The 14,349-nt window shown below is 37.9% G+C and overlaps 1 protein-coding gene across 4 annotated transcripts in view; it reads left to right on the top strand.

The window, feature by feature from the left end:
* Positions 1-14,349, top strand: part of LOC139116311 (germ cell-less protein-like 1) — a 353,529-nt gene that overhangs the window by 198,407 nt on the left and 140,773 nt on the right. For all 4 annotated transcript variants that reach the window (XR_011548279.1, XM_070678942.1, XM_070678946.1 and 1 more), the window contains exons 10-13: positions 391-525; positions 5,767-5,836; positions 9,956-10,031; positions 10,127-10,188. Coding sequence is in view for 3 of the 4 variants with exons in the window: in XM_070678942.1 (XP_070535043.1) it covers positions 391-525; positions 5,767-5,836; positions 9,956-10,031; positions 10,127-10,188 (343 nt within the window). In the remaining variant the exon portion in view is untranslated. The remainder of the gene's footprint in view (positions 1-390; positions 526-5,766; positions 5,837-9,955; positions 10,032-10,126; positions 10,189-14,349) is intronic.

Below are 14,349 nucleotides of genomic sequence, written 5' to 3'. Positions count from 1 at the left end.
TCAGTATGCATACATGCCATAAATATATATCCATAGATCGCAATAAAAAATGGGAGCCCAGTGTCATTGACACTATTTTTGTTTTTTGAGCTAAACTAGCTAATGTAGAATATACTACACAGATTTACACATACCGGTATACAATTTTGAAAATCCCCTAGAAGTGTCTTACAGTTGGACGATCACAGTATGTGTGTGAATATCAGTCAAGTTACTGATATTTTTCATTGTAAGTGTACATTATTCATCTGCAGTTAATGTATTGTTTATTTGTTATAACGACACTGACCATGTAGTAATGTCAATCCCAGCAAATGTGAAATGAGGACTGGATATGCTGGTTGCATAGTACACTTCATGTAATCTCCACTATTATATGTCAAAATCTAGTACGGGCTGGTGACTTGCTGAAAACAGAGAGAGGCAAACCGTTCATCAAGGTTTTCAATGGTGTTAGATATCAACATGTGATCAATGACTTCAATTCAACCAGACTTCTTGATAGAGACAAGATAATACCAAAAGGTATAGTAATTCAAGTTACGTTTTGTACACAAATACCACAAGAAGGTTAATTATTGAAGAGCCAGTAAGGCTAACTTGATGATTAATTGCAAGTTCTTATTCTACTCCAAAAAGAATGCTGAAACACACACTATTCTGGTGGTCACCATAGTCTATATGGATAAAATAAACTTTTATTTTTTATTTGAATTCTAGTCTGGACCAGAATTCATTTGTCAACAATAACAATGTAGTTTACACATGGATTAGGACAAGCTGAGTTCTGTGCATATTGTAATACTTTCGGGAGAAGAATAAGAAATTATGGTTGACATTACACACAAAAATAGTGAAAAAATCATCCAAAGTTTCCATAATGATCTAGTCCATTTACAAGTACCAGTCTTCAATAGGGTAGTATACAAGCATTAGTGTTATATTGATGTGATGCAGTAAGAACTAGCAACAAACAGTCCATTGCCAATAGTGCTAGCAGGAGGTAATTTATGGTCATTTTAGACAGAGCTGATGCACATTTTAGCCAGAGCTGGTGCATATTTGCACAACAGTCACAGACTATTCAGAAAGGCACAGTGTGTCCTACTACTTACATATATTTTATCATGAGAGATATTTGTGTTCATTTGAGGTAGGGGAATGCCATGTTTTACTCTGAAAATAACTTGTGTTTTTATGTTCAAGTAATGGAGGAGTATGCACATATTCAAATTTATTTTCGATCAGCATGGCATGGTATTAACCCCTTGACTACCTTGAACGCCAGATATATCCAGCGCCATATTGAATTACCATATACCTTAAGTGCCGGAAATATCCAGCACAGTTAAATAGGCGTATTTGCTCCGTTTTTGTCCCTAAAAATCCCGTAATTTTGGCATCGGCACGCAGTGCGACTAAGATTGATGTATTCCGATCTGGCCTGAATGTGATTGCGCCCCCGTACATCCGAGTATGGCAAAAATCCGGAAGCAAATGTCGTTACCCATGACCTCGACCCTGAAAGGTCAGGCTGAACACAGAAGCTTCTCGCTGATTGTTTACAGTTTTCAGAAGTACGGACGATCGCGAAGATTTTTATGGTTTTTTTTTTATGAAATGAAATGTTTATTTATTGAAAACAAATGATTAGTATGTAAATAAGTTCTATTATTAACAGCAATATTCTGTGAATGAAACGGGAGGAAATACAATTTTTTACTATAAGCCAGTGAAATTTTATAGCAGCCATATTATCAATATGACTGGTCACATGACTGGTGATGTGATTGATCATGTGATATGTTGTTCCCTTAAATATATTTTTAAAAATTGTAAATTATTTTTTGATAAATCATAACCATGTTAGCTGCATGTTACTGCAAGGAAGACATAAAGCAGGTGTTAACAAATAAAATGTGTTGATTTTCATATACAGAATCATGTCAGATGCTGATGTTTGTGCTTCATTTACTCTGCCTTTTGTGAGATATCTTAAGGTTCCAAGACAAGAAATTTGACCTTTTTAATCTAACAATTCTCTAACGGTTAATAAGCTCAGAACCCCCGTAAAGTATACATTTTCTAAAAGCCTAGATATACGGGAATATATTGGTAACCACAGTATCACCATTGTTTACATAAATATCACGTGACAAGGTAATTTGCATAACCTTTCAAAAATCGGTTTTCCCTATGTTTCGTCTCAATACTTCAAAATATCTGACTCAAACTTGCTGATATGCAAGCTGTTACAACGCTGATCCAAAGTGTGTCTAAGATTTTTAATATCTTGCTTAGTTTTTTTGAAGCACAATTTTACAGAAATCAACTACGTTTAAATTCACTGCTCTGGAAGTTTTTCTGGCATAAAAACTGTTAAAGAAGGTTTAAAAAAATTCTGAGACACACTTTTGAAGACCCTTAGGACAGCTTGCACTCACACAAATTTCAGCCATATATCTCAAAGCATTGAAACAAAACACAGGGAAACCCGATTTTTGAAAGGTTATGCAAAATACCTGTCACGTGATAGTTATGTAAACAATGGTTACCTTTTGGTAACCAAAATGTTCCCCTATATCTAGACTTTCCGAAAATATACAATTTACGGGGGTTCTGAGTTTACTAAACACTAGAGAATTGTTAGTTTAAAATGGTCAATTTCTTGTCTTGGAACCTTAAACAGGTACATCTATAAATAAAGTAAACGGTAGTTATCATTACATATATGTAAAGACAATGCCATGAAGATTGCAACTGTATTCAAATTTGCGTCATTTTATGGATTCAAAACACGTCTTGATGCTTCAAATATTCATATTCTTTTCCAACTCTGGTCACATGTGTCATGTGACCAGTCACGTGACCTGGAAATACAAAACTTATGTATGAAAAAGTGGGAAATTTCATGCTGATTCAGAAAATATATGGTTTATTGGTGCTTACTTAATTTTTACTCTAAGCAGTGTTCATGCAATGACCATACCCAAGATTTTATCAATATTTATATAAGGGGCCTGGTATATAGGAATACATTGGCCTTGGTAGTCAAGGGGTTAAAAACATGGCAGCAGTCAACAGGGCCTGCAACAATAATAGGTCAAAGGTCAGTGTTGAAGGTATCGATGATGATGCTATACCATACCCCTTTAATAAATTCTTCATTGATTTTGAAAAGTTTGATTTCTCTTCTCGAATTACCAGCATAAAAAAGTCTTTGTCACCTGACTATTCCCTTGTCATTACTCAAGAAATGGTTGCTAAAACCTGAAAATTGCTAAACATTAATAAAAGCCCATGCCCAGATTGCATTTGTGGACGCACCCTGAAGTTCTGTGCTGATCAGCTTAGTGGGGTCTTTCAACACCTTTTCCAGATCTCTCTTGACACTGTTACTATTCCAATTATTTGGAAACACTGTAAAGTAGTTCCAGTTCCTTAAAAACGACCCTAAACAGTTAAATGATTTTCATCTCGTTGCATTAACTTTTCTCGTTATGAAAACACTAGAAAAAATTACAAAATTCATTATTGTTTCAAAGATAGAACACAAACTTGACCCTCTTCAGTTTGCATATCGTCCTGGAAAAAGGGTAGAAGATGCTAAGCTTTTCATTTTAAACATGCTGTATAAACATCTAGAAAAGCCAGGTGCACATGCTAGAATACTCTTTGCAGATTTTCAAGTGCTTTTAATACTATTCAACTGCACATTCTCACAGAAAAACTTCTGTTGAATTTTGACATTGGTCAACCAACTTAGTTCTCTGAATTATCGATTTTCTTACCAGTAGATCACAAACAGTGTATGTCAACGGTCGCATCTCCAATTTGATACATACCGTACTTCAACTGGGTCTCCTCAGGGCTGTGGCCTTTTTCCTCTTCTTCATATCCTTTACACCTATGACTGTAGAAGTACACATGAGGGTAATCATCTTGTTAAGTTTGCGGATGATAGTGTAAAGTAAAGTAAGCCTTTATTGAAATCGTATCCCAGTTGGGATCTTGATCATAAAGTACAATAAAGGTTTTGCAAAAAACAACAATTACTTTCGTAATACGTGCGTTACTTTCACTTTATATGGAGTCTGAGTATCATCATGGCCCCGCTCTCAATTAGTTTGTCGACTGGTGTGACCAATCATATTTGAACGTGAACATCACGAAAACAAAAGAAATGGTCATTGATTTCAGGAAATGTGGACACAGGAGGGAGAAGACCATCATACATGATCAAGAAGTGAAAATTGTATCAACTTATGCTTATCAGGGTTCTATTTTTGATAATAAATTAAAAATTCAACTTTCTGAGACAACTGGATTCATTTAGAGTTGATAGAAATATTTTATCCCAAAACATTCATACAAAACATTCATCGAAAGTGTTTTAATTTTTTCCTTTATTTGTTGGATGCATAATTTGTCTGTTAAAAATAAACACTCATTAGATAAGATTGTTTCAATATGCTCCAACATAATTGGTACTCCTAAGAGAAATTTGTTTTGTTTTTACAACCAACAGGTGCTCGGAAAGGCTCACTCTATAATGTCATGTAAAATGTCCCATGTTTTATCTTCAGCGTTGTCAGTCCCCGGCTGTTAGGTCAAATTGGCGCAAACATTCTTTTATTCCAACCGCAGTGCAGCTTTTAAATGAAAAGAAAAGATGTCAAGCTTTTTATCCAGTGTCTGTCTGTTGTTTATTTTTATTTGTTTCTCTTTTGTAGATTTCTCGTTCGTGCGTGTAGATTTTTTTCAGTCACCATTTTAATTGCCTAGTGTTTGGGATGAATAAAGTATTGATTGAATGATTGATTGATTGATTATGTAGGCCAGTTTGTACTCAAAAAACAGCTCAGCCATATAGCTGCATGAAACAACTTATTTCATCATTACTCAACCAGGCACTGTGTGGACAGATATTTCTGTTGTTTCTCCAATGAATCTTTAGACAACATAGTGAGTATGCCACGTCAGAATGTATTGGTGCAGCTATGGTATTGGTATTATGTAGTCTGTGAATATTGCATAGCTGTATCTATGAAACTATCAATTCATCCCATCAGTCGTACGTGTCATGATAATAACAATTTAGCTGCAAATTTTGGAGACAGTAATTTGAAGCAACAAAAGTATTACGAGTGGGAGTTATACATTTGACTTTTGTTATGTAGGTCATTTCCCCCACACTCATCATGACCTGAGTTCAATTAGTCTAGAACATTCTCAAGGTCACTGCCCTTGATGACCTCACAACCTTGAATTCAATTAGTCATGTTTGGAATGTTCTGGAAAGTTGATTAGTTGTGTAAGGGAGATAATTTTAGAACAGTAATTAGCATGTCAATAAAAGTTCTAGATTGTTCTTATATGCCTTTATAAAAGGGACGTGCACAGCTTCCAGTCAGACTTTTGGGATCGTGTCTCTTGTGTGTTACTAAACTCCAGCAGTAGTCATTCTCAAGACTTTTCAAGACCTTCACTGCCAACGCTGGATTTATACTGTGGACTTTGTGCAGCTTCAAGCCTGCAAGCCAAAGGACTGTTCATTCATCCAACTGACTGTTACAACTCTGAGACTGGAGCTTTGCCGTCCCAGCTGAGATAAGTAGTCTGTACACTTTTAAAGCTTGTACTCTATCCCTGACTTAGCAATTAGTTTTATTTTCGTAATAAATTTTGTTTAAACGTTAACTGCTGAGTTCACCCTTTTGTTCGTTTTTCTCTGCACGTAAGACTTTCTGCATGGTTCTTTTACAGAGTGGTTATTTCCAATTTACAAACATCAATGGCAGACTATGTTAGCTATAGAACTAGGAAGTGATAAGGGGTAAGTCCGTCACTCTACAATTGAAGTCATATTTGGTAGACATGCATCTGACAGGATCGCTTCAATCAGGAAATGTTCAACACAAATGAAAATATTAAAATTAGAATTAAAACAACAGTACTAGTGCTTTAAAATTTAAAATTAATCAGACATCAAGAGAACACTGTTACTTTGAAAAAACATGTACCTTTCTCAGAGTCAGAATTTGTATCACCTTTCAGTGATGGTAATTTTTGTAAATGCTGTGTGTGTTTTAAAGTTGCAATATGGATCAAAATTGTCGGGTTTTTTTTTGTAAAACTAAAGCAAATAGACCATACTACGTTGAAGTACTCTTCCTAGCTAAGCCTCTTACCAATCCCGGCACACAAATACATTTATTTTGAGACGTTGCGGCTATTTTGTAAACAAACTTTCAAAACAAAAACATTGGCGTTTTCTGCTGTGCACCTGACAAGTACAACCAAGAGATGACGTTTGAGGGGCGATGTTGACACGATGATATAACTTGACATATATAACAATAATTCCTTCTAAATTTTGCGTTTGCCTAACTTTGGTAGCATCACAATGTTTCAGAAATATAAGTATGTCGATATGATAAAGTAAAGCTCCACAAAAGATCGTGTGATTGATTTTTCTCACTTATTTTCATGTACCGGTATATCAGTGCCGCACCGTATGCACCTACTGTGTACGTTCGATCGATCGAGCGTCCGACACGTACACCAATCTGGTTGTGTTCACCACGTGCCTCTTTCCACAATTAATCATCTCCCCGTTGCATGTTGTTACATTTTTCATGTTAAAAGGTGAGGTATGTGTACGCTATATTTATTCGAAAGCTTTGCCCACTTCAGTATCATCCACCACTGCAGAATTTCGGCAACTGTCTTGCCCCTCAGTCTGGTCTTGCATGGCCATGTCAGCGTGTCGATCAACACGTTGTAACTGAGACCATTGCCATTAATGATGGAGACTGCAGTTTTTCTTTGTTTCCGAAAAATGCATATTTGACCTGAAGGATATAGATTATTAATGAATGCTAACATATCTAAGTTATTTTCTTGCGAACGGACTATGGCCCGGTTCACATTACAAATCATGGGGTCCGCACGGTGTTGTCGGTGTTGCCCGAGGAAACCACTGGCTAGCGAAGTTGATCAGCACACAGTGGTGACGTTGGTGTTTTCGCGAGAAACTGTAGACACAGTTTGCTTCCTCAAGGTGGTGTGGGTAAGCCTAATTCACGTGCCACGTGCCGCGTGCCATGCGCCGCAAGTCAGAAGTAGGTCATTTCACTCCAATTTAATTCATTGATTCGTTTTCATGAATAAATCAACATTCGGGCTTCAACCCCGCCTTCTAAATGCATGAACTGGGGACCAGCGAATGACCAGCGAATTCTGTGCATATGCAGAAAGGGACTTGAGAGAAATTACAGCACGTAAATTTGTAACATTAAAAATTGATCAATCAAAATTCTGTACATTGATTTTGTAGACCATATGTTAAGGATGCTATATTGCAAATATCTAGGTCCTATGGTGTCTATCGAACTGTGACTGGTATGGGCGTAAGCCTATTGACAGGTATCAATCAAAACGTTGCAAACAGGTTTATTTTGTGGGCAAGTCCACCATCCTGCCAACTTGTATCAATCAAAATGTTACCAAAACGCTGTATTTCGCAGCATGCAAGTAAACCACAGTCCAACCACAACACATAGGCTGGCCTACCATGAACGCGATAGGCATACTCGTGTCAGGCCAGGTCAACACTGATTTTCGAAACACGATCCAGTCTTGGCCAGTCTTGGTGTCCTAATCACGGGCAAAAGACTACTCTCTCATTGTACCTCCATGCGTAAAAAAATGCATTTCCAGTTAACCACTGTGATATATGCTATCCAGAGACTTTCCTTTCTTGTTCAACGAATTTCAGGCTGGAACCAAGGTCCTCCACAAATGTACATGTGACTGAAGGGCCCACTGTCGCATAACGGTGATAAAAGCCTGTCGATTCGATGCATTGTGCAGGATCAGGACTGTGCCTCCACCGATTTTCAGTGTGGTGGCGATCCAACGCATAGGGCGATACTATTTGTTAAAGGGGCAGAAATCAGCAAGTGTTGCAATAAAAAGCCGCTAAAATTAGAAATGTCATATGAACATTCCCATAGAACAAAGTTAATTTTCCCCACTCCAGACATGCTGCATATAAGATCTCGGGGGAATACTGTTGTTGCAATTCAAACTGGATTAAGTAAACAAAGATAAAGTGCGTATCGTTAACTTCAGTTATCACGGTAATTATAGGGGAATGTCGATAACAACCCCAGCGATCTTCCTACATGAATGCCATTGCACGCTATGGAATATGATTTTCATTATCTCTGGTTTGTGAGGCGGGAAATATTTCTACTCTAATTTTGTCTGGAGTAGACTATTTTGTGTTCCAAATTTTAGCATGGCTGGTAAGATTAGTGCTTGTGACAGAAAATCCATGGCTTCAAAGCCATGCTGAAGGTTTGTAGCATTCCTCAGAATATGCAGCGTTTTGTGACGCAACTCGCAACATTGTGTCAAAGGCGGGAAAATAGAGAAAAACTAAAATTATCAGCCAATAGTATTTCACTTTGTCTTTTCTGCATCAACTTTGAGTGTGAATTGCTTCCGACCTAGTGATCGCGTGAACGGATAGCGTATCCCGTAGTAGCCAACTTTTCTACCTACACGCTGTGTTATTACCGTAAGATTAGTTGTACTGCATTACTTCAATTTACTTTCTGGTAATGAAAACAATTACTGACACCCTTTCCCAAATATCATTGTGATTCACCATAAGTTTGTCACAAAGATCGCGAAGGTTTTGCGACAACATGCACAATTGTACCGGTCTTTACATGCCAGTAAGTTTGAATACAATGAGAACACAGCCGGTGGCAAACTTCTCCGCTCGGCGACTCTGCGACAACTCGACTCCGGCCTCACTGTGTGTAGAGGTGTCGAAATTGGTCAAACTCAATTAGACTTTATTCCATCTAATTAATTTCAATCCCCAACTTTTGTAAGTTTGGCGTAACAAAGGTAGTGTTGAGATGGGTATTGTGGTGTTGCCACACTATACTCTGGGCATGTATAAACTAACGCAATTCCTAGATTCCGTATACTCTTTTTAATTAGGCCCTCCCTCCCTATAATTTCTCACGAGTCCCTGGCACGCGGCGCGTGGCATGCGGCCCGTGGCACGTGGCATGTGAATTAGGCTTACCCATGTGGTGCAGTAGTCGCGTGTCACTCTTTTTCTGGTTCCATCTTTCGATCTGACCAAACAATCTTTATTTTGCCGACATTTTTGGCCAATTTCTTCTATTTTTACTAGGTTGAATCAGTCAGCAGAGACCCAGGGCGCAAGCAGATACCTGACCGCTTGCCCTTGAGAAGGCTAGCTAGGCATGTTAACACAATGTTGCAATTTTGCAAACCGTTACCATGCACCATATACGCATGCGTACATATTCAAATAGTAAAAATGCCGTTTCAAATTCTATGCTTTACCCTCGCAAACAGTATTTACTGAAACAGCAATTTATTCGGTAATTAAATCAATTTACTCAAAGTAGAGCCATCCCCGTGTTCCTGTTAATGGTCGAATCTGCAAATGAAATTGTTATGGATTTTTCTGTAAAGTTAAATCTTCTAAATATGAAGGTCAATTCTGATCCATATTGCAACTTTAAGATAGTATGCCCCACCTAGAATGTGAAAGACTTAAACTTTTGATCAAATTTCTGTCAAGGAATATTTCAATCATCGTCTTACAAAATAAAGAATAAAAATTGGGGCCAGTGCAAATTTTGGTACTAAAGAAACAAATTACCCAAAATTCATAGATATTTTAAATTCAAAATGGCTGCCATCCCTGTGTTATCTTTATGGAGAAAAATAAAATTTTCAAAAAACTAAAATGGTGAAATAGTTTTCTTATGCCATGGCTTAAAATGAACCAAGTAGTAGATCAGAAAAGAACTGTAAAAGTTAGAGAGTCCAAATGTCTGGCCTCGAGGTACATTCTACGGTAATGGACAGAATGATTTACTTTGATTTGTTTGAACAGACCAACAGACATGTCAGCTGAGACTCTTGGTCGTCATGGAATGAGATGTGGAAGAATCATTAAGAAGGATGGGGATGTAAGTATTAGGGATTCTTTTGAAAAGACTCTAGACTAACATGTGCATTGTTTTCTCGAAGATGAATAAATGGTGACTTTTCTGTTATTTTACAGTACTGTTGGCGATGGACTGGATACAACTATGGCCTTGATCTTCTCATCATGTTTTCCAACAGGTAATTTCAGTTTTTACAATTATCTTCTAATTGGTACCAACTTATACATGGTTTTTCGTCTTTTATTGACAGAGAAGGTATTCAAGTTGTAAACGGTGTGAAAGCAACTTAAATTCCGTCCGTCAACTTCCAACTTCCGTCAGCCCAACTTCCATCCGTCAGTTTCCTGACGTTGTGATGGGTCATATCATAAACTTGTGGGGGTGTTCATGGTTCGGGTTGAGGTGTAGGAGAACAATTTTGAGCTGTGACAAAAATCAAAAGGGACTTTGCTACTGTTAAGCCTTTCTCCAAGGTTACTTAGTTGACTGCCATGTATTACAAACTACTGAGCTGACTAAATTGTAGGGGTATACTCAGATTTTATTTGCACCCTCTGTGTGCGCTTGGAGTGTTTGGTACTGCGTTGCATGGATATCCCCTAATGGCCTCATGTGATATGGGCCTATTGCATAATCTGCAGATATGATGGCTCATATGCCTCTGAAAACGCTCAGCATGAACCCCTGTTACCATCTTCATAGCATTTTTTAGCTCCCATTTGCCATACATGTATGGCAATCGCGAGGTTATATGGTTGAAAAAAGTCTGTATGTGAGGTGTCTGTCTGTCTGTATGTATGTATGTATGTATGGATCGATGTCTGTCTGTCCAACGCAAAAACTCCTAAACCACTGCACGTACTGAGCTGATTTTTGGTGTAGTGATGAAAATGTCAAATACTTAGATGTTATTACCCAATATTGCCTGTTCCTGTGTCGTATCAGCATAAGTGTCATTTGTGCTGCGTCAGACACGAGTGTCTGACGCAGCACAAATGACACAAATGCCGGTACGACACAAGTAACAGACAATATTGCGTAAAAACTGATTTGTCATATACCCATGCCCAGAATTTTACTAAAAGTACGAAATACCTTAAATTTTGAGGCTTTATTATGCCTTGGGCATAAATATCGGAATATTTATGTGAATAGGCTTCATTCATAACTATATAAACAAAGTCAAAATCATGCATGACGTTGCTACAAGTCCTCCATATCTCAATAAATCCCAAGAAGAAAGACACTGGGATTCAAAAATTTTCATACAGCAGGAACTTTTTAAGATGCAATGTGCTATTTTAATTGTAACCAATCAAAAACTGCCCGATCAACTCCCTGGAGATTTATGCTAATAAGGTCAATTTCAGGGGGGGAGGAGATTTGCGAAATGAAGTGAACGTAACGCAAAACCTCGAATTCATTTATCTCTTATTTGTCTACTATTTATTTCAAAATAGCAATAATGTAATAAACAAGTCATCGTTGATGACACAGTCCCCACTTGTTAATGGGTACTTTGATTACAAGTCCTCAGAGAGGATAGAGTCCTCTTCATTAATTAGGTCTGTGACAAAATACTTTGATACAGATGGTGCTCAATTGCCAAGAATGAGTTCCATGGTGATGAAAACATAAGACATATGTAGGTCACCATCCTAAAGTTCATTAAATGAGTCAACTAGGAATTAATCAACAGGCCATATTTCATAAAGCTTGATGCAGTATGAACAACGCTATGAGATCAACATGTGTATAAAGTTCCATCAAATTTGATGTTGTATTTGTGGATATCACTATAATTAGGAAACTTCATTACATATGCGATTACAAATTAATTAAAATGACACTGATAAATGTCTTTTTCAATGTTAAAGCAATGTGAGCCTAACATCTGTACAAAGTTTCATGAAATTTGATGCAGTATTTCTTGACATATCAGCCTAATTATGAAACTTCAATAATTGACATGATACTACTACATGACATGAAACAAATTGAACAGCATATGTCTGAAATAGGTCAATGTCCTTGTACTAACTTTGAATGATACTGGTGGAAATATGTCTGAGTTATGGCTCTCTACATGAGAAAATTGTAGCAAAATCACCGCCACGCAGCAATATTTGATCTTACTGTTTAAAAAATCAACAGGTATATGTTTGACGTAAGTCAATGTCCATGTACCAACTTTGAATAAAATCGGTTGAGATATGCCTGGGTTATGGCTCTGTACATGAAAAAAATCGTAATAAAATGGCCGCCTGGCGGCTATATCAGATTGTATCACAAAACAAATCAAGGTGCATATGTATGACATAGGTTAATCTCCTTGTATCAACTTTGAATAAATTCGCTTGATACATGTCTGAGTTATGGCTCTGTACATGACAAATTCGTTAAAAAATGGCCGCATGGCAGCCATATTGGATCGTATCACAAAACAAATTGACGTTCATATCTTTAACATTGGTTAATGTCTTTGTACCAACTTTGAATAAAATTAGTTGCAACATGTCTGAGTTATGGCTCTGTACATGAAAAAATTGTAATAAAATGGCCGTCTGGCGGCCATATGGGATTGTATCACAAAGCAAATCAAGGGGCATATGAATGACATAGGTCAATGTCCTTGTACCAACTTTGAATAAAATAGGTTGAGATATGCCTGAGTTATGGCTCAATACATGAAAAAATCGTAAAAAAATGACCGCACGGCAGCCATATTGGATCATATCACAAAACAAATTGACATGCATATCTATGACAGTGGTCAATGTGCTTGTACCAGCTTTGAATAAAATCGGTTGAGATATGCCTGAGTTATGACTCTGTACATGAAAAAATTGTAATAAAATGGCCGTCTGGTGGCCATATTGGATCGTATCATTGAACAAATCAACGTGCATATGTATGACATATGAAGTAATCCTTGTAGTAAGTTCCCCATCTACACTGCGTAGTGTTGTTTAGTTTGATTTAGTTGTGGAGTGGTCGAGGGTCCCTTGTTGTATTTCAAAGAGTGACCGATGGCCATTCGTGGTACCTCGCTCGTCATCCTTAAAACTGCTGCCTTGTCAATTAACACATGCCTAGGGCGTCGGCGACTTTAGGGTGGGTGGGTGGGCGCTGTCTGTCACGCTCCGCCGTGAGAAGGCATGGGTACTACATCTGGGTAAACCTTATAAACCAGTCCTCATGCATATTCATATTTAGTTAACCAATCACTACGCAGTGTAGCTAGTTCCCCATCTACACTGCGTAGTGTTGTTTAGTTTGATTTAGTTGTGGAGTGGTCGAGGGTCCCTTGCCTCCTCTCTTGATCTCCCTCGACTGTACCCAAAAGCAAACCCCTCTCCAATACTCATCACGCACATCTACAAATACCACACAAAGATGAAAGAGGAAAAATTATTTATTTTCCTTCATAAACATAATAGTCGACAAACATAAGTCAGGAGCAGATATCACCAAAGTCACCCTGACGGTGTCAGCAAACGTAGCCTGACCTAACCAAATTGTCCTGTTAATCTTCACTAGCTGGTGGGAACGCTGCTGACGCCCCAACAAGTTCATTACATCTCTGATACATACTATGCGCTTCTCCTATCGATTGTTGTTGTAATCTGAAGGCGGGGGAGAAAGGCAACATCACCTTCGATAACTGCATGTAATACGATGCTGTTGATTGATTAGACCATCCTATATGCTGCATAATATCTGGGAGGGATGAACCTGATAAAGCTAATGCAATGGCACATGCACTGCGAAAACTATGAATAGTCTCTCCTTGAAAAGTGCCTGTTTTCTGCATATAGAATCTCAACCTAGCATTGGCTGCATTAGTAGAGATTGAGTACATTCCACTTTCCGATCCCTTGAAGTTGAACGGAACAGGTAGCCAGGACTAAGCGTAATACTTACTGCAATTGAAATATCGACATAGTCATTTATGGCCTTGACTGGACAGATCAGGCTATTTCGGTTCTGAAATAGTGCAGAGGGCCGCACTTTCCCATCACGCAGCGTCTTCCCCATACATGGTTTAACACAAATCCACCTTCGGGTAATTGAACAATATTTTCGATTTTAGTCATTAAGAGGTCACCTGACCGGTCACCAGTGAACAAGAGAGTAAGAAAAAATGCTCTATCCCTCGCCAGTACAAAAGCCCGATATAAATCCATGTTTGGGAAAGCGCTAATTTCCGAGTTAATATACTGAACGAGTTTTACAACTTTCTCGATTGTAATGGGGATTGCCTGTTTTGGTACTAAATTTTGTTTTAGTTGTTCTTCTGTGACGGCCTTTAGATATTCTTTCACCGTTTTATCTGCTG

The sequence above is a fragment of the Ptychodera flava genome, chromosome 17 (assembly GCF_041260155.1).
Source record: "Ptychodera flava strain L36383 chromosome 17, AS_Pfla_20210202, whole genome shotgun sequence".
Classification (NCBI taxonomy): domain Eukaryota; kingdom Metazoa; phylum Hemichordata; class Enteropneusta; family Ptychoderidae; genus Ptychodera; species Ptychodera flava.
Note: the sequence above shows the minus strand (reverse complement) of the source record. Positions and strands in the feature narration are given on the sequence as shown.